General features: G+C 34.8%; 4 protein-coding genes across 4 annotated transcripts; 2 read left to right on the top strand and 2 right to left on the bottom strand.

Annotated features, from left to right (window-relative positions):
- Positions 1 to 3825: 3825 nt before the first annotated feature.
- On the top strand, positions 3826 to 9744 carry LOC113495925 (techylectin-5B-like; the record flags this gene model as incomplete). Its single annotated transcript, XM_026874924.1, is given in 6 exon segments — positions 3826 to 3906; positions 5623 to 5706; positions 5708 to 5811; positions 6985 to 7128; positions 8144 to 8268; positions 8562 to 9744. Coding segments are annotated over 6 exon segments (630 nt in total), but the record flags the coding sequence as incomplete, so codon positions are not given.
- Positions 9745 to 10318: 574 nt separating this feature from the next.
- On the bottom strand, positions 10319 to 12948 carry LOC113496166 (ubiquitin carboxyl-terminal hydrolase isozyme L5-like). Its single transcript, XM_026875302.1, is given in 8 exon segments — positions 10319 to 10680; positions 10754 to 10911; positions 11076 to 11303; positions 11380 to 11485; positions 11644 to 11707; positions 12205 to 12256; positions 12258 to 12291; positions 12727 to 12948. Coding segments are annotated over 7 exon segments (966 nt in total). The 5' UTR covers positions 12279 to 12291; positions 12727 to 12948; the 3' UTR covers positions 10319 to 10343.
- Positions 12949 to 15280: 2332 nt separating this feature from the next.
- On the bottom strand, positions 15281 to 18008 carry LOC113496165 (ubiquitin carboxyl-terminal hydrolase isozyme L5-like). The gene is given in 7 exon segments (XM_026875301.1): positions 15281 to 15957; positions 16044 to 16201; positions 16343 to 16375; positions 16377 to 16571; positions 16651 to 16756; positions 17413 to 17476; positions 17742 to 18008. Coding segments are annotated over 7 exon segments (966 nt in total). The 5' UTR covers positions 17815 to 18008; the 3' UTR covers positions 15281 to 15620.
- Positions 18009 to 18293: 285 nt separating this feature from the next.
- On the top strand, positions 18294 to 24441 carry LOC113496162 (lysophospholipid acyltransferase 5). The gene is made up of 4 exons (XM_026875299.1): positions 18294 to 18400; positions 19358 to 20077; positions 20329 to 20463; positions 20921 to 24441. Exons 2-4 carry the CDS (start codon positions 19369 to 19371, stop codon positions 21514 to 21516), a joined length of 1440 nt encoding a protein of 479 aa, XP_026731100.1. The 5' UTR covers positions 18294 to 18400; positions 19358 to 19368; the 3' UTR covers positions 21517 to 24441.
- Positions 24442 to 26372: the final 1931 nt, after the last annotated feature.

Below are 26372 nucleotides of genomic sequence, written 5' to 3'. Positions count from 1 at the left end.
ATTAACCCTAGAAAGATAATCATATTGTGACGTACGTTAAAGATAATCATGCGTAAAATTGACGCATGTGTTTTATCGGTCTGTATATCGAGGTTTATTTATTAATTTGAATAGATATTAAGTTTTATTATATTTACACTTACATACTAATAATAAATTCAACAAACTATTTATTTATGTTTATTTATTTATTAAAAAAAAACAAAAACTCAAAATTTCTTCTATAAAGTAACAAAACTTTTAAACATTCTCTCTTTTACAAAAATAAACTTATTTTGTACTTTAAAAACAGTCATGTTGTATTATAAAATAAGTAATTAGCTTAACTTATACATAATAGAAACAAATTATACTTATTAGTCAGTCAGAAACAACTTTGGCACATATCAATATTATGCTCTCGACAAATAACTTTTTTGCATTTTTTGCACGATGCATTTGCCTTTCGCCTTATTTTAGAGGGGCAGTAAGTACAGTAAGTACGTTTTTTCGTTACTGGCTCTTCAGTACTGTCATCTGATGTACCAGGCACTTCATTTGGCAAAATATTAGAGATATTATCGCGCAAATATCTCTTCAAAGTAGGAGCTTCTAAACGCTTACGCATAAACGATGACGTCAGGCTCATGTAAAGGTTTCTCATAAATTTTTTGCGACTTTGAACCTTTTCTCCCTTGCTACTGACATTATGGCTGTATATAATAAAAGAATTTATGCAGGCAATGTTTATCATTCCGTACAATAATGCCATAGGCCACCTATTCGTCTTCCTACTGCAGGTCATCACAGAACACATTTGGTCTAGCGTGTCCACTCCGCCTTTAGTTTGATTATAATACATAACCATTTGCGGTTTACCGGTACTTTCGTTGATAGAAGCATCCTCATCACAAGATGATAATAAGTATACCATCTTAGCTGGCTTCGGTTTATATGAGACGAGAGTAAGGGGTCCGTCAAAACAAAACATCGATGTTCCACTGGCCTGGAGCGACTGTTTTTCAGTACTTCCGGTATCTCGCGTTTGTTTGATCGCACGGTTCCCACAATGGTTAACTTATACGGTTCTTGTAGTAAGTTTTTTGCCAAAGGGATTGAGGTGAACCAATTGTCACACGTAATATTACGACAACTACCGTGCACAGGCTTTGATAACTCCTTCACGTAGTATTCACCGAGTGGTACTCCGTTGGTCTGTGTTCCTCTTCCCAAATAAGGCATTCCATTTATCATATACTTTGTACCACTGTCACACATCATGAGGATTTTTATTCCATACTTACTTGGCTTGTTTGGGATATACATCCTAAACGGACACCGTCCTCTAAAACCAAGTAACTGTTCATCTATGGTCAAATGAGCCCCTGGAGTGTAATTTTGTATGCACTGATGGATAAAGAGATCCCATATTTTTCTAACAGGAGTAAATACATCGTTTTCTCGAAGTGTGGGCCGTATACTTTTGTCATCCATTCTAAGACATCGTATCAAAAAATCAAAACGATCACGACTCATTACAGAGACGTACACCATTGACAAAGATCGATCAAAGAGGTCATCTGTGGACATGTGGTTATCTTTTCTCACTGCTGTCATTACCAGAATACCAAAGAAAGCATAGATTTCATCTTCATTCGTGTCACGAAATGTAGCACCTGTCATAGATTCCCGACGTTTCAATGATATCTCAGCATTTGTCCATTTTACAATTTCCGAAATTATCTCATCAGTAAAAAATAGTTTGAAGCATAAAAGTGGGTCATATATATTGCGGCACATACGCGTCGGACCTCTTTGAGATCTGACAATGTTCAGTGCAGAGACTCGGCTACGCCTCGTGGACTTTGAAGTTGACCAACAATGTTTATTCTTACCTCTAATAGTCCTCTGTGGCAAGGTCAAGATTTTGTTAGAAGCCAATGAAGAACCTGGTTGTTCAATAACATTTTGTTCGTCTAATATTTCACTACCGCTTGACGTTGGCTGCACTTCATGTACCTCATCTATAAACGCTTCTTCTGTATCGCTCTGGACGTCATCTTCACTTACGTGATCTGATATTTCACTGTCAGAATCCTCACCAACAAGCTCGTCATCGCTTTGCAGAAGAGCAGAGAGGATATGCTCATCGTCTAAAGAACTACCCATTTTATTATATATTAGTCACGATATCTATAACAAGAAAATATATATATAATAAGTTATCACGTAAGTAGAACATGAAATAACAATATAATTATCGTATGAGTTAAATCTTAAAAGTCACGTAAAAGATAATCATGCGTCATTTTGACTCACGCGGTCGTTATAGTTCAAAATCAGTGACACTTACCGCATTGACAAGCACGCCTCACGGGAGCTCCAAGCGGCGACTGAGATGTCCTAAACGCACAGCGACGGATTCGCGCTATTTAGAAAGAGAGAGCAATATTTCAAGAATGCATGCGTCAATTTTACGCAGACTATCTTTCTAGGGTTAATGAACCGTCAGACTCACGGTAAACGCCGACGTAATTGGCAGATCGCGTGAATGACTTGTTAAGATTTCCAAAAATGAACGTTTTGTTTCCATTAGTGACAATCGCTTTTACAGATTGCCATGAAATCATGCATAATTGTGGGTACGTCTTTAGTTTTGCTTAGCGACGTCGGTATCTGTTAATTATTTCAAAAAGGTACCAAAGGAGCAATTTAATTCTTTGTAACTACTTATTTTACTTATAAATTAGTGTCATGCCCTCATGTTGTCACGTTATTATGAACTCTTAAACTTAGAAGTGTAGGTATTCTAAATTTGTAACACTATTTACCATACGTTAGTAAATAAAAATTGTGTTGACACAGCAGTGTACGTGACTGTACCGTGTACGTTACCGTGGATGTATTATGTCGAGAAAGCCGCCTCGCTTCGCGACAGCTACGAACTTCTATTGCTCGTTATTACTTGTTTTTTGGTCGGTCCTTTTGTAGTTCCATAACACGTAGGTAGGTATGTTAAGTTCTGTGGAGAAACCGCAGAAGCTAACAGAGTTGGCCACGATAAGAACCTGATCAAGGCCGTACCTATGTACTGTACCTACAGCTATTTGTTAAAATCATTATGAAAACAGCGCTCAAATAAAGGTATTTTGACATTTGGACAAATGGCAATTATTTCGAGAAAGTTTCAAAGGGGCCGGTAATCAATCTACCTGCAGAACCAAAAGGGAAAGAAAGTTATTAATATTGCGTAACGTATAAAGATATGCGTCGACATTAAAATTGCTAGCATTGTTTGAGCACTAAAGGTTTTATACGCGCCTCGGCGGCCGCAGCCATTGAAATGCTATTCTCTTTATGCATATTAAGAAGTTTAAATTATCATTCTGAAGGCATTGCGAATATAATATGAAGCCTATGCGAAAGGAATGATTGGAAGCGTTGTATATTGTAAAAGTTATTTGTAAAGGCACTCGCGCTATGATAAGTTCAGCAATTTAAGATAGCAGATTTAATTAATGCGTGCTGTGTAGATATAATATTTTTATGAACATGATTCAATAGAACGATCTATGCCGGTACCTACTAGTAAAAATTATAAATTATTAATACCTGTGTTTGGCAAGGTATCTTTATTAGGCACTTACGATAATAATCAAATTACTTATGGTATCTAGGTACTTGCCTAAGCCCGAGACTATATGCTAATAAATATAATAATGTGTATATTACCTAAGTGCATATCAACATTGGTTGCGAAGTATCTTAATCTGTAACATGTGACATTATTTCAGGGTTACTCGTGCGTGGACCTTTTGAATGGTGGCATGCGCGAGTCTGGTGTAATACTACTTGCAAATCCGAGGTACCACGTACTGGTTCCTGAAGGTGTTCTGCGAGCAAAACGTCGCCGACGGAGGATGGACTGTAAGTCAACTTAACTGTAATGATATTCTTTTTTTTCCTTCGCATGATAATACTAAGCCCAAGACTTAGGTACCTACTCACACCTACCACCAGAATATACTACGGCTTTAATTAAACATATGGAATAATGGTTATACATAGGTCGGCAGCACTACACTTAACATGTTCAATTTAAGTATCGTTCTTAGGTCAATAAGAAACGTCAAAAAAATATATAATAATGCTACACCGAAACCGCTTTGCTATGTGTGTATAGCTGTGTATGGGTATGTATTACATGTACCGGACATAAATAAGAAAGACAGTCCTACATAATGACAAAGCAAGTATCACTTCAACTATCAGCATATTTAATGATGAAAATTAACTTTTCATGGCTTTATCGAATGTGTTCCATTACAAAGATTACAAGAGAGGCACCGCTCGACTAATGAACATGTGCCGCCTAGACGGCCACAATTACTTACTGGTTGTGAAGAAATGTTGGCGCAACAACAGCTTGGCGAGATCGACATTCTGCAATCACAAATCTGTTTATTTGTGATCGCTTGTACTTGATAAAGCAACGGTTATTTTATTATGTTAACACAGTTTTACTAAAGTTGAAACAAACTGGCATATAAGTATTTTTTATTTAAAAAGAAAAACGGTTCCTAGTTTTTTTTTTATATTTGAGCAAAAAGTCGTAAGCTCGTCTGTCTACTAGACAAATGAGTTAGTGATTTCTTCATTCAATGAGTAGTATTTTATGTAGATATGGTTGTGTCAAAATAAAACACCATCATAGATACATCAAAATTTTATTTTAGTTTCACTAATGAAAACTTACAAATTGGAAGCGAAGATTAAACAGTGGTATTACTGGTAGATCAAATATTGAATAAGCTTTTAGTTATTATTAGAGTTATTCGTATTTTTTAAGAGTTTCGGAGAAAATGTTTTTAACAAAATGTTTAAAAGATTTTTAGTGTCTAATATATCTAAATAAATGACAGACTCTTCAAAGTTAGTCGATATTTTATATCAATACTGACATTTAATTTTCACTATTTGCACCTGGTCCAATTCGTTTTTGCTTTTGTAATTACTTAATGAATTAAGGTCCTCGTAAATGTCTGCTGGGCTGCTGGCTGCCATTTCGCTAATTTTAATTGACAGGGTCCCGACATTTCGCTCATGTAAATTGGCAGTAAGGTTAAATTTTAACCGCTGCTTTGTCATCAACGAGGTTCCCGCCTGTTGGCCATGGACAGAGATTATCAAATGTTCGGGACCTATCGAAACAATTTGCTTCTACCAGTGTTACCACTTTCTACTACTAAGGTAATACTGTTTTGCGGCTACACTTACAATAACTATTGACTAGTGTTCTATTGACTACTGTTATCTATAAATACAACATCAATAAGCTACAATAACATACACATTAAACATTATTATACTTCTAAATGTTACGTAATGGCGCTGATTCCGATCAGAAATGTCATAGTATAAAATATTTATTTATTAAATGCATTGTACGAAATATAATTTTGACTAGACGCATGAAGGATTAATACATTTCTCAAATTAATTTCTCATTTCAAATTCATAACTTTTCTTCGTGAGATTAGATACTACCGATATTTGTGAATAACAGAATCGGCACCAAATTCAATGTCTTAGAACTAGAATAAATAATGTCATGGATAAAACACTAATGTAAACGTGTTCCAGGTGATCCATCGTCGCGACGACTATGGAGTGCCCGCTGAGAACTTCAATCGAGACTGGAACGATTATAAGAACGGTTTCGGCGACCCCCAGCAAGGAGTTCTGGCTCGGCAACGAGAACATATACATGCTGACCAACAACGACGACTACATGCTGAGGGTCGAACTAGAAGACTTCGACGGCAATAAGAGGTACGCCCCAATACTATTGAATAAATTCACGCCTTATTCAAGTGACTAAATTACCTACACTTCTTTAAATGATCTCAGACAAATGGCGCAAATGTTTTGGACTGACTGGATTGTTATTTTCACAGATTTTTTCGATTATAGTTTCCTACTGCAATGTAAATTAGTCTAGGCTCTCGGAATGATTTCTTTGAAGACCACGAGCCTAGCCTTGCCTTCTGCTAGGCGAAGGAGGTATATAAAGTTTCCCACCGGTCGCTTAGCTAAGTGGCATTCTTAAATATCTATTTACTATTTCACTTGACAAGGAATGAATTAATAATAAGTAAGGGCGACATTCAGCTCAGTGACGTCCTAGAATACAGCTATCAGCCTCGCAAAAGAAGAATAAAAATTACCAAGTCTTATTAAGATTATTGCAAACAAAGTTTAGCAATATGTAGAATAAGATCCTCATATAATTAAAATATAAAAACATTCAAAACATGAAACGAAATTATTTGAATTTTGGATAAAGTATTTGATTTGATTTAAAAATAAAGAAATTTAATAAATTCGATTTCCAATATAATCAAATGGTAAAAGTTCACATTTTAATAACTTAAACAAATAGAATTTCCATTAATAGTTCTAACAACAAAAACAAATGTAAAGTAAAATACTTATGTAAATAACAAAACACCGAAAAAAAAATACGAGCAAAAAGTAGATATCCAATATTGGACAAAGACGATGACTCAAATTAGGATGCTCATCAAAGCTCGTAGGTTGTGGCGTAGGTGAAATACTTAAAGCTTTATCGATTTCTTTGATTTTCACATTACAAGCCATTGTCAATAGTGTGACATTTGTACATTAACCTTAATCGATTGCAAGACGACTATTATGAACGTTAACTTTCAAACTTCGATCGCAGTGATCTGAGACTGAAAGTTAAGGCTTATTAACACCCGGTCGGTTGAAGCCACAGTGCGAAGAGATTCAATTCGGAATGTCAGTTAATGAGGAATGCAATAAGCTAACTTACAACATTCGTGTAAACTTCCAATTATGCCACTTGGGTTGGTGGTATCACGGTTGGCCGTGTCAGCCAATACATGGAATATGTTATACAATTGTGGCGAGGTGGCAAAAAAATCGGCTAGTAAAACTGGATTCAAACTTGTTGTAACATAGGTATGCACAGTATTCGCACTTCAAGATATACTCGGAAGCGGAATACTACAAGCTGGAAATTGAGGGGTACGAAGGAAACGCCGGAGACTCCCTCAACGACCCGTGGTATGGCTCGAACAACAGCCCGTTTTCTACTTACAACAGGTGAGACAAAATACTGTGTTACTGCGAACACTAAATATAAACACGACAAAACAAAAAACTGCTACCCACTTATAGAACTATTGAATACGTTAACATTATAAAATACACTACTGTCATGATGTAATACTACTAGAATACATTTAAATACAGATTATAAATTACAATTATTGCGATAAATACGTTACTACAATTTCCATAAAGTTCTTAAGACAAATCGAATCAGTTTACATAGTAGTACTCAAATCGTGTTGTTGTTATTATAATCGTAGTACTACACTACACTACAAGTATTCTCAATTTCATGTTCACTTTACACGTTTAACGGCGCAGTTATCGACGAGAATCTTTGGCATTGGCTTATATGATTTATAGGTTGCTCAAGACCCTTAAACCATCCTACACAAACATTACTTAAACCCTAAGAGTCGATAAAACCATTATTTACAATTCATTACACTTGTTTCATCGAGAGACACATCTTCAATTATAATATACATTGTTAATACACTACTAAGATAATATATAAATATTTCATTAAATTATGTTATTGTTTTAAAAATATTTACAAGCCGAATTTGCGGTGTGGTTACCATAGACCTTACATTACAATTATGTGCTAATTTAAATGGATTCAAAATTTGTACAAGCTACTATTTGTTGTGTTATCATTGTTTATCTTTATCTTATCCTAATAAAATAATTTACAGATGCAACTTAATCTGCTTAAAGCAAACTTAGTTAATGAGTAGTTTAATAAATACTTTTAAATTAGTATATTATTATTTACACACTACATGTCATCGCGGCTTTTTCGGTGGGTGTTAATTAAATACGAATATTTATACATGAATATAGGTACTTTGACATTACTAAGAGCTAGACTATATTCAGTAATAATTAAAAAAAATAATTTGCTGCATAATATAAAAGTTCATATTGAAATAACAATAGAGTTCAAAGCTGCTTGTATAGCTAGTATATAGTAAATACAATAATAATGGTGTAACTTATACAGAGACAACGACCGATCATCGCTGAACTGCGCGTCTATGCTGAAGGGCGGATGGTGGTGGAAGTCTTGCGGACGCGGACTCAACGGGCTGTACCTGCACGACCCGCAGGACCTCACGGCCAGACAAGGTGACACTGACTATATTACACAGTTATAAGAACAATCTATAGGTATTAATACAATACAATTAAAACAGATCATAACTGAGATAAATACAATGATGATTTAAAGATACAGTCTCTAAAACTTGGGGCGCCAAATATTTTGTCACCACAGAAGTTCATATACCTATCAGAATATATCGATCTGCCATTATTCAAACACTGAAGTATATTTTCCGATTTATATCAAAGAATAAGTACAAAATTTTGTATAAATAAATACAATGGATAGTTATAATGTAACTCTAACTATATTTCAGGTATCGTGTGGTTCCGTTGGCGAGGCTGGGACTACACTTTGAAACGTGCCACCATGATGATAAAGCCCAAGGGCCTGCTTCCCAACACGTGAAGCGGCCCCGACAACCAACGCCCTCCAACTTATCCAGCCTCTGTTCACTCATTACCTGGATTCGAATCAACAAACTACATCCAAATGCCTTTTAAACTGTTTGTCCAAATTGAACAGAACATGTCTGTGATAGCTGCAATCCAATTCGACAGATCAAGTAAACGTCGTAAAAAGATTAAAACGCGAACATGCTCTCCGAATCCATGTAATGACATCGAACATAGCAGGCAGCTAAGCTCAATATTATGTACCTATATCTGTAAATAATGTCTCCTAAATCATCGTTCATGTCACTGTCACCGCATCTTCGCCATCGTACCAGTAAAATGTGTCCCGTTGTAAATAACAGATGCCAGACTATTTCAAAGTGCCACATCACACCCCAAATTCATTAATTTATTACTCATGTAAACTTGATACATAAAAAAAACTTTCGTTAATTAGGTTTATAATTTAGATTTAAGTAATTTTTGTAATAAGATGTAAATAATAATAATTATACAGCGATCGATAAGATGCAAACAAAATGACAATACCTTAATGTAACTTAAGACATATTATGACCGTGTAAATTTATGTGGATCAAAAATATCAAAATGAATATCTACCTTAATTTACATCTATCTATAAATATAAATACACTATATACTCTGACATACATAATATCATATGCTATAAGGTATATTCCTAATAACATTATGTATAGTTGCACTATATTCTATTGTATTTAACCACTAGCACTTACACATCAACGTACCTGATATATATAGCAGCAAAGTTCGTGTGACACCTCGCACAACATAATATATACTATATACAATAATTATATATACGGACACAATATACTTATACTTACACAATTCAGAAATCCAAAAAATCACAGCTTTTACACTTGTAAACTGCCGGCTCGTTACTAACACCAGCCAACATTGTAAACAATAATATGTCCTCAAGCAATGATCAGTAATAATCCATACTGTACTTTATGCCTATATTTCAGGATTATTTATGATTCATTGTTCGATATGTAACTGTACACAGTTATAAGTTACATACACGAATATTTTAGTAAATAAATACACGTATTTTTATGGTTGCTGTTTCATTCTCACTGTACCTTAATGTTTATCACTTCTTCCAAACACTACAATGAAGTCACTCGCGCTTTCCAACTGTATAATTTAATTAGTAATTAATTATGTAACACTATGATTTTTTCTATGAACTAACCTCAGCAATCCTTACCTAAAAGTTTTTCTCGCGCACTTGTAACTAAAATTGTCTTATTCGTTATCAAAGTCAGGTTCCGGTGGATTAATGTCTAACAACGGATCGGACTCCACATCTACATCCATATCCTCCGGGTCAAAATTATCTGCAATCAACCCAGGGGGAGGACCTTCACCTAAAAAGTCCTTGCTATCGTCAGAGTCTAATAGATTATTGTGGGTCTCGCGAGATTCGAATATAGAGCGATCTAACACTTCTTGAGACTCTACCATACCTTGCTCTAGGATTTGCTGAGGTTCTATATTTAATAATAAGTCTTGGGATCCCTATAAATAGCGTCTAAGTCAGCCAGCGAGTATTGCATGTGTTCCGAAGCAGGCAACACACGCGAGGGGCTGGACTGGGAGACGCGCCGCGGTCCGCGTGCGCGTTCTACCCGAGGTCCAGCCCGAGCCTCATGTTATACTTTTTGTTTCTTTGGACCTCTTCTAACCGCGCGCTCCTTAGCCTTGTCGAGCAGAGGAATCAGTTTCTTCTCCGCCGCTAATATCCTTAGCAGTACAATTATGAACGGCAGGTAGTTGTGCCTCCTCCGGGCCATTTCTTGTTGATATCTTAACATCTTCATGTCCTCATACTCGATCAACATTCGAAGTCTGGGTATTTCGCCTTCGATGACGTCTGATATTCCCAGCATTTGTTGATCAGCCAGAAGTTCTTGTAGCTGTCGCTCGTAGATCATCTTTCGATCCGACACCAAGGCCATCAGGTTGAAGTGGATTTCGCCCTCCGTGTACCTAAATGGGCAATAAATAAATAATTAATTGTGTCATTGTTATAGCCGTCGTAAAAAAGCGCAAGTTTACTTACACGCTGATGCGCCTCATAATGATTGGACGAACCACATCAAGCCAATCTTGTTTAGCCGAAATTGCGCCATGATCGATAGGGCCATCTTGTAAGCCATCTAACTCATATAGCCGACCATCAATTGGCATGTATCCCACAAAATGGTAGGCTTCATCATCCTGAAATATAGGTAAAATGTCATCATTATATTCATCATGTAGTAGAAGCAAATAAGTATTTTGGCAGTTTGCTTGATTTTTATGGTGCAAGCAAGTATAACTTTGATTTTGAAAAATCAAGCTAAAAATACTGAAATAGGAAAATCTTCCTTCTTTTTGCGTACCTTAGACGGTTTTTTATTTTCAATTTCGAAAAGGGCCTGTTGTGCCATAGAGTTGTGAGCGTTACGAATAGTAGGCGAGTTGCTGAGTGTTAGTCCTCGCATTTTTGGATCAAATGACATACTGAACTCTTTAAGAGTTGTCAGCTCGGGCCCGATGTTGACATCTGGATGATTACAGTTCAATAGCAGGCTAATAACTGCTTGCGTAGCGCAAGCATTATTTATAACCTGTAATACGTAAGTGGAGTTTAGTAAAGTACAGGGGTTACGGAAAGTATTTAATTTAATTATTTTTTAAGCCAACCTGACTAGCGAAGTAAATCTTATCAAGACGGTTGTCTGTAACCACAGGTCCTGACGGTTCTTCATGTTGTAAATATTTAAACAGGAATATAAGTCCATGAACGGGCCTGCAAAAAAATACATTATTTAGTAATAAGACTAAGATTCACAGAATCCTTAAATATAAAAAATACATGTTTCAATTAAGCAAGTTGCTATGGCTAAAGCAAAGTATATTCTGGCAATCAACATAGGCTTTCTTATCCAAGATTTTATATGAGCATACCTTAAACTTTCAAATATACTATCTTCGATAGACCATAGCTCTTCTACTTGGACTCCTGTAGCTCCTACAAAACAATATCATACTAATAAGTAAAACTCGCTTGTGTTGTTGAAAACAGTAATACATTCAAACATTGAATCTTTACTGATGAACTTGGCAATCCAATTTTTACAATAATAATATCAGCCTGTAACAGACCTGCTTCTGGGGACAGGCTTCTTGTTCTGTCTCTGTTTGAGTTTTGATAACAATGGTTGCTCACTGCAATTTAACAATGCTTGATTCCAATATTTGCCGTCCAGGTTTACATGTAGCCAACAAATGTAAAGTCACATGGTAGTTTTGGTGTTAGACCCTCATAAATAAAACTTTAAGGCCATGTTATGTCTCAGTAGTTTGGCTAGTTTGTGCATTGATAACATTTTAGACTACATGAACGGTGTGTGAGCAGGGGCTCGGCGTTGATGGCTAATGTGAATGATTTCCATGTTTGAGAAACCCTCCAAATAAAGATGTTGATAATGAGAACTTACTTTCTTCTTCATAGAAATTAAAACTTACCAAATTTTCTGATGAGCTGGGTAAACACCCCAGGATCACTTTCAATCAAACACCCAATTCCCCGCGGACTCCATGGTGATAAGTCACCTGGAGATATAGGAAAAAGTATTTTTAGCTTTATTTATTCACCAGTATTAGTTTTTTGGTTTTTCGGTTTTGTTTAACATCATACATCTCATCTTAAACCTTATCTGCTTATGTATAATAGGTACAAAGGATTTAATAATAAAAGGGTGAATTTAATAACAAAATGATGTTATACTACAGTACGGCTAATGGAGCTAATAAAAGTGAAAAGATTGAACGCTATAATCTGGGTCCACTTGCTTAAATCGGAGAGTGTATTGTATTGAACAAGTTAATTTATCGATCGCAGCAATTTGTGTAGCGCAGTCTATTTATAACTTCACCCTACGACCCACAACAAGAGTAAGCAACAACAGGAAACAAAGCTGGTAAAACCGGGGCTCAGTTTAAATGGGGCTGCTTATAACAACAGAACAATACCACAATATTGATTACCGTGGCTACGTTGACTGCCATCAACCGTTGTCCGGAAACATTGTTAATAATGATGTTGAAATGTTAACAATAAAATAACACTATCGCCGATAGCACGAAAATTGAAATAGACGCCAATTAAATAATTATTTTGAAATTATAATTCAGCAGTCAAAATGAAAATTCACAATCACATAGAATAATGACACCTCCTATTGTCAGTGACGACCACAGACTAACTAGACTATTATAAGTAAAGAGCAAAATTTAAAAGTATTAGCGATCGATATTTTGGGACTTGAAACAAGACATTTTCGGATCAAACACTTCTTGTGTTGTGTGTACGTAAAACTAACCTTATACTTTTGATATTACCGATTAGAAATGTAGATGGATCAATCAATCGAATCGATTCAATCTAGATTAGGAAAACAGAACGACGCAGCGAAAGCTGCATGGTCGTCGTAGACTGTTGTATATTTTCTTGACCTCTTAGTCTCACTGCCAAAACATGACCGTAAAGAACCCGGTTTATCGTGGCAAACCTGAGTCTCTTTTCCAACGCATTTCTAAGTCATAATATTCAGGCTAGAGAAATTTTTATATTCCCATTAAATTTAGGCATTATATTGCTGCTGTTAATTCACAGCAGCAAAGATCCAAGCTGAATGTAAAATATCGCTGTACTATACTATACACTATAATCAAATACAGAAGTGATTAATTCAGTTGTAGTTTTACCAACGACTTTGTATTTCTGACCGTAAATTAAATTAAGGGATCAAATAAAACAAGATTGTTTGCTTTTATTTTCTTATTTCGCTAATCATTTATGTAAACATAGTGTGTAAAGTATTGCTGCTTTTTTAATTATGAAAATAAGTATGATACTCTATCTAGGCACTCTTTTTCGTCAGTTTCTTCACGCAATGTGTATGGGCACTTATGGTCAAACATCAGATTGAGTATGGTGTTTAAGTAATTACATTTTGTTTCTAATTAAGTAGGGTTGTCTACAACTTTAACTCACAAACACATACTTAAAATTTCACACAGTCACAATAAGTTAGACTATTAGGTATTTCTATTACGTTCCTACACTTTTAACTTTTTAAAGAATTTTATTTGTGATATGTTTGAGAACTTAGAATGAATTCCCAGCATTATTTTTATGGATTTCATTTTTTTAACTATTGTACGAAAATGTTTCTTGTTAAAAAACACGTTGCCATATTATTAAGCGAGAGTTATAGTAGGTATGCTAATCCAAGTAAACATACACTTTTATGAATATAAATTATTCTAGCTCTGGTTGCCAACAAGCCAAAACACACAGTAACACTCGTGTACAAAATTTATTGTGACTAAAATTACATTTTGTCTCTCAATGTTAAAGTATTAAGAAATTATGAATGATATTACACTAGCGACTTGACACATTTATAGATAACAAGAAGAGTCTATCTTACATTCAACAATTCTACATTAGCAAAACAAAGCCAGTACCAGTTAGGTTACTTTTGTCAATATTTAATTACATCTCAACTAGATAAAAGTCAGGCTTTCCCCAAACACAATGTCAGTAACATATTAATGAAACATCCAAAAAATTAAAATGTTTACATGGTATAAGTACTTCTTATCAAAACCAGTCGGCATATGAAACAACATTAGGAATAGCATGAAGCAGTCTCGCCAAAAAAAAAACGGAAATTGTAGAAGTCCCTTATCTTAAGTAACAGGAAACAGCAATGTAAATACAAAATTACAATGACGATCTAAACTCATCATCATTCTCTAAATTCTACTATTATTACATACTTGTCACTATTTGAAACTGTTGCAAATATATTTTTTATTGCTTTCACTGTCACAATTCTCTAAAATTTATTTATTATCAATTATAGAAATATAAGGCAATTAAGCACTAACAACCAGTTTCTCGAAAGCTGATTCTTGAAAGCTGAATTTGGTAATCCGCTGTAAAGGTTTAGGTTAAGGACTGTGGTTGTCTGTGTCCCACCTTCAATTGTGATAAGGCCACAATTTAAAAACAGTCTAATCAATCAACATTCCAGGAAAGTATCCATAACATTGTATTTAATAAAAATATGTATCATGAATTTTGTGCTACCCCTAGCACATTATTAGTCATTTTTCATTAACATGTATACAATCACAATACTTACAGGCTATTTAAAATATTATATAATCTTTCTCCATTTCATAGGTTTCTTAGGTCAGGCATAAGTACAACAACATTATAATTACATTTATATCATTATAACATTCGGTATTTATATTATTGCTATGTCACTGCCACTTATTATAAATAACTTTAAAACAAATTTCAATTTATTAATTCATTGTATGGAAGTCATGCGCAATATTTGTAAAAATTTAATTATTAACAATTATAATTATTCTATTCAACGATTTTACTGTCATATTTAAAAGTTATAGCACTCATGAGTTTTAAGGAATCATAACATTTTCATAGTAATTAAAATTTAATTTGTATCTGCATCGGGTTCTGGTTGTTTAATGTCTGGTAATGTATCAGATTCCATATCAATATCCATATCTTCTACATCAAAGTTATCTGCAATGGATCCCGATGGAGCCTCACCTAAACAGTCCCTACTATCATCAGAGTCTAGTAGGTGATTGTGAGTCACACGAGACTCGAATATGGACCTATCTAACACTTCTTGAGACTCTACCATCCCTTGCTCTAGTATTTCATGTGGTTCTATATTAAACAAAATGTCTTGGGGGTCTCTATAAACAGCGTCTAAGTCAGCCAGCGAGTATTGCATGTGTTCGGAAGCGGGCAACACGCGCGAGGGGCTGGACTGGGAGACGCGCCGCGGACCACGCGCGCGTTCTGCCCGGAGTCCGGCCCGAGGCTCGTGTTATACTTTTTGCTTCTTAGGACCTTTCTTGGTCGTGCGCTCTTTGGCCTTGTCTAGCAAAGGCAAAAGCTTCTTCTCCTCTGCCAATATCCTCAGCAATGCGATTATGAACGGCAGGTAATTGTGCCTTCTGCGCGCCATTTCTTGTTGATATTTTAACATCTTCATGTCCTCATACTCAATTAACATTCGAAGTCTAGGTATTTCGCTTTCCATAACGTCGGTCATTCCTAGCATTTGCTGTTCAGTAATAAGTTCCTGGAGCTGTCGCTCGTAGATCATCTTACGATCTGAGACAAGAGCCATCAGGTTGAAGTGGATTTCCCCCTCCGTGTATCTTGAAATATAAATTAGAAATAAAATAACCTGCTGTTTTTTATATTTCCATTTAACACCATTACTGTAATACGCAAAGACACTTACATACTGATACGTTTCGAAATAATTGGACGAACCACGTCGAGCCAATCTTGTTCGGCGGAAATTGCGCCGTGATCGATGGGGCCTTCTTGCAGGCCATCCAACTCATACAGGCGCCCATCTATGGGCATGTACCCAACGAAGTGGTAAGCTTCATCATCCTGAAATAAATTATATAATCAATTTGATTCAAGAAATAATTATTTCTAAGACACAGGTTTTTTACCTGTCTTGTAGAAATTAATTTAAATAGTTAAACACCATTCAGGTAAGCCCAGTCCTTTCAAATTGATTATACATACCTTTGATGCTGTTTTAGGCCCAAATTCGTAAAAAAGTCTGTTGAGCCATAGAGTTGTGGGCACTTCGTATTGTTTGCGAGTTGCTCAGCGTCAGTCCTCGCATTTTGGGATCAAATGACATACTGAACTCTTTGAGGGTTGACAGTTCGGGACCAATGTTGACATCAGGATGATCACAGTTCAATAGTAGGCTAACAACTGCCTGTGTGGCACACGCATTGTTTATAACCTGTAACATAACACAATTTATTTATATTTCTTTTTCATGTAGTTGATATAAATGACAAAGTCTATAATGCTAAACTTACCTGTCTAGCAAAGTATATCTTGTCCAGACGTCTGTCTGTAACAACAGGTCCAGATGGCTCCTCATGTTGTAAGTATTTGAACAGGAATATAAGTCCATGAACAGGCCTGCAAGGTAATAATTATTTTCAGTAATAAGATCAAATAGAATAAAGGTGAAAACAAATATATCTCTCAACAAGCCTCTCATTCTGTTCTGAGTCACCTCATTACAATTATAACAATAAGCCCAGATGCATACTAGAAGCATGATCTCATTAGTTTATAGATTTATTTATCCCTTTTAAAACCTTCTTCAAATCATCTTTTTTCCTATTGGCATCTATAGTCAATCTGCAGACAGGTCTAGCAATTTCTACCAATAATTGAATCACTGTACTGGCTTGCTTAAAAAACAAATTTAGCAAAATCCCGATTTACAAATCAGTGAGCAATTTTAAAAAGTATAATACAAAATATTTTCAAACATTTTAGAATATTATATATAATTCTATTTATTTATTTATTTTAACCTTTCTTGTACACAAACAACAGGTAATTTGAAAGAGGTGTACAATTAATATGTAATAATGCATCACATCAGTTAACCTATTTCAGTGTAATGTTGCCACTTTTGAATATGGGCTATCAATGTTTAATGAAAGACTAACTGAAATTCCTTGAATGACTCCAGGATTTAGGTTTACTTGACTCAGTATATGACACTGCAATAATTATTGTCTGCAACTGACACAAGAGCTAACAATGAAAAAACTGAAAGATACCTTAAAGTCTCAAAGATACCATCTTCCATGGTCCATAACTCCTCAACCTGGACTCCAGTAGCTCCTGTAACAAATGGTTGGCTACAATTAGTAAATACTTAACAACATCCTCCCAATGTAGTCATAGTCGTAAATGGTCATCCATTTAATACAGAAAATAATTCGCTTTCTTCTTCCAAACAACCCTAATAACGAATGGAGTATGACAGCAGACAATGAAGGTGCACTAACTTGACTCTTAACGATGGGAACGGCGAATTAGCCTACAAGAACACCACCTAATACTCTTAATAAAAAGACAAGAATTTATTTAATTATTACCAACTTACCAAATTTTCTAATGAGCTGAGTAAATACGCCAGGATCACTTTCAATCAAACACCAATCTCCACCTGATTCCATGATGATTTGACAATTTTAAATTCAAAAGAAGTCGACCCCGGAATAAAATAATGGTGTTATAAGTTTACACAAGTGAACTTATCTAAGTAGGTAGTATTAATACATTCAGAGTTTAATTTAATCCGTTATTGTAATATTACATTATCCTAGAATGCACCGCTGACTGCTTGATGCAGTGAGTGACATACATGTCAGTTATATTAGTCACCACAGACTAAAATAGTAAGTATGATTAACGGAATTTCGGTGATCTTGATACTTGATATAAATAGAAAAATCTCTTATGTTGTACTTTTGTTAATGCTAATCGTGTAGAGTTGTAGTTCATAGCAAATTAAAACAGATCTTCTCAAATATGACTCGAAAAACCACACACACGTCTAACGTTTTGAGAACAGTCATAATTATAAAACAATTCACTAATAATACATCCCTAACTAGTTACTAAAATTTGTCTTTGTTTTGATAAGTAAAACGTCGCAAGACGGTACGACCCTAAATGCCGTACATTAGCGTAGAAGTAGAGCTGCGTATTAATCGGGACAAACTTCCAGTCAAGTTGGTATACATTTAGCTGCTGAAGGGGGTAAGTACTAAGAACAATAAAAAAACTTAACTTTGTTTTAGTAATGTCTTTTTATATACTTACTGCTCAAAGCAAATATATTTTATTTTCTTGTGATATTCATAATAGCTGTTGCGTGACCGCATTCTGCCTACCTACGTTATGTTCATGACCGACAACTATGACAAACAATATTTTTATGTTGTAGTATTTGATTCTATAATTTCAAACAATATTGTTTTGTGTAATCCTAACCTTTACGTAAGTTTCTTTTTCTTCTCAAGCTTACTGATCTCGATGTATCTATTGTGTCATTCGAAAAGAAATACGTAAACAATAGTCTTAGTGTTATGAGCATCATCTGCCCCCTTAAAAATGTATGACAAAGCAATAAATGTAGAGCACTGATAAAATATCTTTATACGTGCACATAATAACATCACACCAGTTATTTTTCATATTTTTCTCGCTTTTAAGACCGTTTATTCTCCTCATTTTGATCAAATTATGGTATGTTTAGTAGAAAAACTTAAGCATTCGATTTTAAGATGATGAGTTTATTAAGAAATCTATTATAATTCTCTTAATATATGCCGCTAGATTAAATTGAGTTCGAGTTTGCAAGTAAAATTTAACTACCTATGTGTTCTCTTCTGTTTGACCACATTTACTTTAGCTGAAAGATTTAAAGCAGAAGCACAAAACTTACTCAAAACAACTACAAAGGAAAAATAATTCTAACACTTATTAGTAACTCATAAATCATATGGTTTAGTAGTTGAACATTCTTCAAAAAAAATTTTGTTTCATTAATATTTTGCACTAAGCTAAACTTAATTTATTGTACTTGATATGCACCATTCTTATCACCTAATAAAGTCACTGGTATAGACTTTGATGATAAGAATACTGCTTAAGCTAAGATAATTACTGTGACTATGTCAATTGTCAACTTATCAAGGTAAATTTTGTTTACAGGGTGGTGCACAATGTTTGGTCTTCTGATTTGCTTACTGGGCTTAGCTGGTCTAAGCCCAGTACCCTATCTTTCAAGTGTTATTGGTGCTACAGAGCCGGCCCTCAATTTGTTGATTTCCATTTTGTTAGGCTACCCACTAGCCATTATATATCACAAGTATGTTAGGCATCATGTTGAATATAGAAACCTATATTTCATCCTGACAGGATTGGACATGGCAATATTCAATTTTGGCCTTTCAATGTACCATAATTTTGTGCCTGCAGTAGTTATCTATTTAACTACCAAGTTCCTAGGTCCAGGAAGAGACAATGCCATAGTTACTTTTGTCTTTAATATGACATATCTTCTGGCGGGATACATTGTAACCGAGTCTGAAGATTATGATATCACATGGACCATGCCCCATTGTGTGTTGACACTGAAGCTGATTGCCTTGTCCTTTGACCTCTGGGATGGTCAGAAGAAACTTAAGGGACAAGAGCTGTCTGCTAATAACAAAGTGACTGCTCTCGAGAGCTCGCCTACATTCATGGAATTAATAGGTTTTGTTTACTTCCCGGCCTGCTTCTTGGTGGGCCCAATATTCTCATTCAGACGATACAAAGACTTTATCTCGGACAAATTCCCCCTGGATAAAGATGCTGATATCTATGAAGCTCAGGCGCTGAAGAGACTTGGACAAGGATTTATTTACTTGGTGGCTTATCAAGTTGGAGGTAAGTTTTTACGTTTAAAACTAATTGCATGTCTTGCAAAATCTTAAACAAGGAAGATATGTAATTGATCTAAAATATTATGTCTCATTAATTTTTTAATAACATGGTGTTATGTAAGAAACTCATAGCAAGAAAATTCTAGAATATTTAATAAACCTATATTTCTAAATGATGAATCACATATTTCATGTACAGTCATCCGCATTTAATTGGTACTGTTTTAGATCTTTATCAAAGTGTTTTTCTTTCAGTTTCCGTTTTTAGCATGAAATACATGTTGTCGGACGAATTCTGGGACACGTCAATAATCTACCGTCACTTTTACTGTGGACTTTGGGCTCATTTCGCATTATACAAATACATTTCCTGCTGGCTGCTCACCGAGGGTAAGGCCGCAATCATTATGTTTATCGTATTACATATACCTAATTGATGTTGACTATCTGCTGACAATCACATTTATCCTGCATATTTAAAGTAATAACATTGCCTATAATGAACAAAGCTACAGGTACATATAACGTATTAGTACCTTGTGATAGAATATTCCTTTGTCTAATAGGTCAGCACTAAAAAAGTGTTTAGATACACATTAATGATTAATCAAATTCAGTCGATTTAATACAATTTAAAGTTCTATTGTTGAACAATGGCCTACTTTTAATGCTTTTTAATATGGCCGATTGTGTAAGTACCTAAGTGTAGTAAGGTCATTTCACTTTGTTTAAATTACCCTATTTATAGACAAGGATTGTGATTGTTCTTTGTTTAGTATGTAAAAGCCAATGCATTTTATTGATTTGAATAACAATTGGTAGTTTTAAAATAGAACAATTGTTACAGCATCGTGTATCCGATTCGGGCTTTCTTACAATGGTACGAAGAGTGAGGATGGAAGGACTGTGAGCAAGTGGGATGGATGCAACAACATCAAGCTGCTCCGCTTCGAGAGCGCCACGCGCTTCCAGCACTACATCGACAGCTTCAACTGCAACACGAACCACTTCGCCGCGGAGTACGTGTACAAGCGCCTGCGCATACTCGGTAACCGCAACCTCAGCCAGCTGATTACACTCATGTTCCTAGCTCTCTGGCACGGCACGCAGTCAGGCTACTATATGACCTTCATAAACGAGTTTTTAATCATGTACATGGAAAAAGAATTAGAAGCTATATTAGTTAAAACAGAGTTTTACGAACAGATGTGGAATAATACCGCCATCAAATATTTGTTGTATATTATACTGAAGACTTATACTATAGTGTTCATGGGTTGGAGTTTAGCACCATTTGATGTGAAAAGCTTCGGTAAATGGTGGACTGTGTATTCTAGTTTATATTTCTCTGGTTTCCTGTTATTCGTGCCGTGGTCGTTCCTATACAAGCCACAGTTAATTAGGGCTTTGAAAGCAGCTGGAGTTCGTCCCAAAACACAATGATTTATTTTTATAATGGATTTTGTAATACATTAATTATTTGCCTAAAGATATAATTATTTTAGTGTTGCATGTCGTACATATCCGTTGATTACAAAAACATGTCGCCTAAGTACAACTTGCATCTGTATATTAAAATGATATGATATAATATTAGGGCAAATTAGTGTTTAGATAATTTTAGCAAGAAATGATCGTTTACGAGGACGCAGTCTAGAAAGTGGCATATTGTTACTTACTAGACGGGTGTTTAAGATGTTGGTTGTTTGGGTTTATTTTAGTTTAGATTAGCAATCATGGTTGTAGGTTTATTTAGTTTTCTTTATGCTATCACCTTTTGAAATCGGTAATGTTTTACGACGTTTGGCATTTCTCATGAGTGAGTAATATTTAGTATTTTATGAACTGAACTTTGATTGATCAAATACAATGTACACATGTGCACTTATTGTTGAATTTATCAATGAATTCAATAGGTAAACTCTGAGCAATATCTAGTTACCTCATAGCTGATAGGTGCTTACTAAATCGTTTCCAAGTACTTACCAAAATAGATAATGATGACAAATACTGACTACATTCTATTGACACTTCCTGATTTACTGCAAGTTGCATTCTCCTTTTTCTCAGCGAAGTTTCATCCATTGCAGGATATATGCCTCTTGCATTTTCTTCCATTAGTAAGATGTATAGTAATTGAACATAAGTCATACGTCAATACTGTTTAATAAATGCTCATTTGCGTCAGCCGTAAAAGGTGGAATAGTTGTATTTTTTTTTTCATTTTCCATACTTGCTAATGATAATAAGACGCATAATATTTAGGAAAATCTTAAAAGTGTTCTACGAAATTCATCGTCATTTTGTTTTGTATTAATTTTATTAAACTATCGTTGATATTCGGATGATAAACTTTTGTTCGTAATGTTCATTTCGGAGTACCTATAAGATAAACAAATTATAATTGTTGCTGGTTTCCAAAAAGTGAATTAATAAATTAGGGTGTAAGTCTTTGGATATCGCATAGCATGCATAATATATTATTTACTCGTTTTCTAATCCCTATATTAGTTATTGCCCTTGCTCTATCTTTCATGAACTTTTAATCCAATGATGTAAATCTTACATGACTATTAAGAAGCTTCTTTAATCGCCGGATCCTTTTGAGGACATCTGAAGTCTTGGGGATATTGACCCCATTGTGATGCAGATGTTAATTGACACGGGAAGTTTTAAAAATACCACAGAGGTGTTAGTACTATTTTGTGACTACACTCCCGCACTCATTTTATTCGGAGGCCAAGCTCTAACCAAAAGTATTGACAGCCGCTGATATTACTCTTATCTTCGTCTTATTATGGTCTTATATTAGTATAGATAGGTAGGTTCCTAGTCTGACATTGTAACTTAATGAGAATTCACCTATTTAGTGGGAAAGGGCTGTAATAGCTGTAGCCTTATTTATACGATTGTTGCTTAGTTAGTAGTCAATAATATTAATTATGCAAACTACAACGCCAATTTAGCCTCTGATACCATCAAGTCCAATATTAGAGTATAGAAATATGGTCCAGTCAAATATTTATGAGAATACTATTTACATGTTACACTCATTAGACAGCGAAGTAGTCTAGGGCATATAATCGGGTTTTGGAAACTGTATTTTACTAGAATACAAAAAGGTTCAATTCCGACGATCCGCTTTAAAACTCTGCTTATTTATTTATCATATTGTTCACTTTTGTGGCATACGCAGAGATTATTAAGTATAAAAAAGTGCATTAAATACCCGAACCGCTAATAATTACATTACAATGACGTGCCGCTTAAGAGTAGAGTTCGCGTGTTTAGTGGCGACCAATAACTAGGTAGGTATAATATATTGTAATAGCGTTATCACCAATTATCCTGTTACCAATTGCTATACAATGTGTTTCAACAGACCTTAGTCATATTTCAAATATTGCTCCTTTGCTCTGAGATATTTTTCACTATGTAGAGCACTTATTAGAGATCGAGTCCAATAACAAGCAATTAGAAGTGAAGGTTGTTACAAACTAAGAATCGCTGCAATTAGCTACTACCGGTCCGGTAATTTGAAAACTTACTTGCTCAGGAGAAAGTCACAAAATATCAAGCAATCACTAAACATGATTTACTTGTATCTTGTTGGCTACGATGAAAGTAAATTTTCAAACTATGGCAGTACAAGCAATCACTACCAAAAATTTAAATGCTCTCTTTAAGAGAAAGTCATTTAAAACAATCACTCTTTGCTCATAACTAGTGAAAAACTGAACTATTATTTAAGACTGTTTGCCTTATTCTTGAAATTCTTTGTCTCCATGCAGGGTACCAGTACTGAATGTGCGACAGTGGTCTGTTCAAACACTTGAAAAAAATAGAAGTATGATTAGAAAGAGTTATTATTATACACACATGAGCGTGATGTACACTTAATGATAATTTTTCGTTCAAATATGAAATAATATAATAAATATAATTCATTTCTTTTTGTAAAGTTAATGATGCACTAAAAATATGGTTATGTTACCATTGTTCAAATTATTTACTATTATTTAAGACTTAATGACTATGTATTTATATGTGTGAGCTACGAACATTAATTGATTTTTGTATACAAATGCGGCCGATATAAGTACCTTTACTAAGTATGCACGATGATTTACACAAAAATTTAAAATAAAAGAAAATCAAATCTTTGTTGAAATTCATATTGTACGATGTACGGCTATTTATATCGGCCATAGTCTAGTATTGTATAGTGATATTCAGGTAACAACGTTTGGCAGATTAAATAAAATATTGTTATGGATTTGCCAGACCTCGAATTGTTAATAAGCTTACCACTTTTGCAAATTGAAACGTTTTTTTCGTTATATTTTATTAAAATTTATTTACTTACAAGCCTGTTTTTATTATTTATACATTTTGTTACGTATTTGCGAGGAACTTTGATCTTATTGCATAACTTATATAGTCGATTTCGAATGTAGAAAATATGAAAGCGTGATAACTTGGTTATCATAATATTAAATTATTGATCATCACCAAAGAGATATTAAGTCGGTCACTTTGGCTTCTCGTATCTTAGGATAAGATAAAGCAGTATTATCTGGATGGTGGGTAACCGTCATAAAATTTCACAAGGCTAATCAAATACGGCTCTACGTTGCACAGGGCCAATGGCCTTTGAAATGGGTTTATTATTTTAATTTTGGGAATTGACCTTTAGTTCCTCAGTGGATCTAAGATGTTCTCATAGATAGTTAAGTCGAATAAACGTGATAATGATAGCGGATTGAAGGAGATTTGTTTCTAGTTGTATTAGCGTATTAATTGACCGATAAGCAGTTGATAAACTCGTTAACAAAAAAAAAGAAATGCGAATTATTTTCTAAAACTTATTTGAAATTAATACCATTATAGGATATAGCTGTTGCCCGCGACTTCGACCGGGTGGTTAGAAGATATAATCGCCTGCAGTAAGTGAATGCCTGCCCTGATTTTCCACATTTTCCATTGTATCTTCGCTCCTATTAGTCGCAGCGTGATGGTATATAGCCTAAAACCTTCCTAAATGAATGTTCTATTTAATACAAAAATAATTTTTCAATTTGAACCAGAAGTTCCTGAGATTGGCGCGTTCAGACAAAATAACTCTTCAGCTTTATATATTAGTATAGATATAGATATTAGAATAGATGTGATGACTTTATCAACGAACATTCAAAATTAACAATATTAGGTACATGTACTATAAGAAACATACCAAGTATAAACTTGCAACTAAAAATTCATCAAGTATCGATTAAAGTAACTATAAATATAGAAGGTAAACTCGTGAAAGGCAATATTTAGCTGCCCTTGCCTCAATGTCTTTATAAAATATTCATGGTTTTTAATCGATAAAGTATACAGAACTTATCGATTAGATTGAGAATCAGATGCATTGGGTTTATATTCTCGGTAAGTGTATTAATGTCGTTACATTTGTGTTTATTGGGTTTTCCTATAGGTACTCACCACTAAGTAGGAAGCTGTAGATCGGGACTTCCGCACCTAATTTAGACATCCCAAAGTAAAACGTTTTCTGACGTAGCGTCGGTAGGTAATGGTTACGAGTTCATCAGATTTGTCCTGCTTTTATGGAATGACTTTCGACCTAAGAAGTTAGGTAAGTAGGTGCTTTTTGCGTTTCATCTGCCTATGGCCCCTGGCCACCTTTTATACTATAGGGATGCAGTATGCACCATGCTAGCTAACTGCGTATTGGCGATTTTTGGCTCCAATAGGCACCTTAGTATTTCATAACCTCCATCCGCGATTCCTCACGCAGTTTTTCCCCACCGTTTGTCAGTGATGTCTTAGATTAATGAAGAAAAAAATCACGTAAGTAGATTTGCCTTCCCAGGAATTGCACTTGGACCTAGTGAACCAAAATCTTTATATAGAGCTTGAAGGCCACCGCGACATTGTAATAACTTACTTGCAGTTCTCCAAACTGTCTACTGGTAACTCAATGCCGCCGTTGCATCAAATATGAATGGCTAAGTGTTGGTCACGGTCCGGCCTGAATGCCATGTTCAACGTTGTTTACATACCTATATTTCCAAGATCCACGGTCGTCGATTGCAAACGAAAATATTCCTAAACAGATATAAGATATCCGTAATATTATAAATGTAAATGTAAGTTTGTTAGTTACGCTTTCACTCCAAAAATACTTAACCGATTGTCCTGTCAAGTTTGCAGAGGTTTGTATTAATCAACTTGAAAAGAAAATTGTAATAATTTACAGCGATATTGCATTATACCTAATTTTAACACTACCTATA

Source organism: Trichoplusia ni, chromosome 7 (assembly GCF_003590095.1).
Source record: "Trichoplusia ni isolate ovarian cell line Hi5 chromosome 7, tn1, whole genome shotgun sequence".
Lineage (NCBI taxonomy): Eukaryota > Metazoa > Arthropoda > Insecta > Lepidoptera > Noctuidae > Trichoplusia > Trichoplusia ni.
The sequence above is the reverse complement of the archived record's forward strand: the minus strand, read 5'-3'. Positions and strand labels throughout refer to the sequence as shown.

Bases quoted from the DNA above. Each gene is read 5' to 3' on its own strand.
- LOC113496162 (XM_026875299.1), top strand. From the start codon at position 19,369: ATGTTTGGTCTTCTGATTTGCTTACTGGGCTTAGCTGGTCTAAGCCCA. The intron at 20,078-20,328 runs GTAAGTTTTTAC...TTTTTCTTTCAG, and splicing joins GGTGGCTTATCAAGTTGGAG to TTTCCGTTTTTAGCATGAAA. The intron at 20,464-20,920 runs GTAAGGCCGCAA...CAATTGTTACAG, and splicing joins CTGCTGGCTGCTCACCGAGG to CATCGTGTATCCGATTCGGG.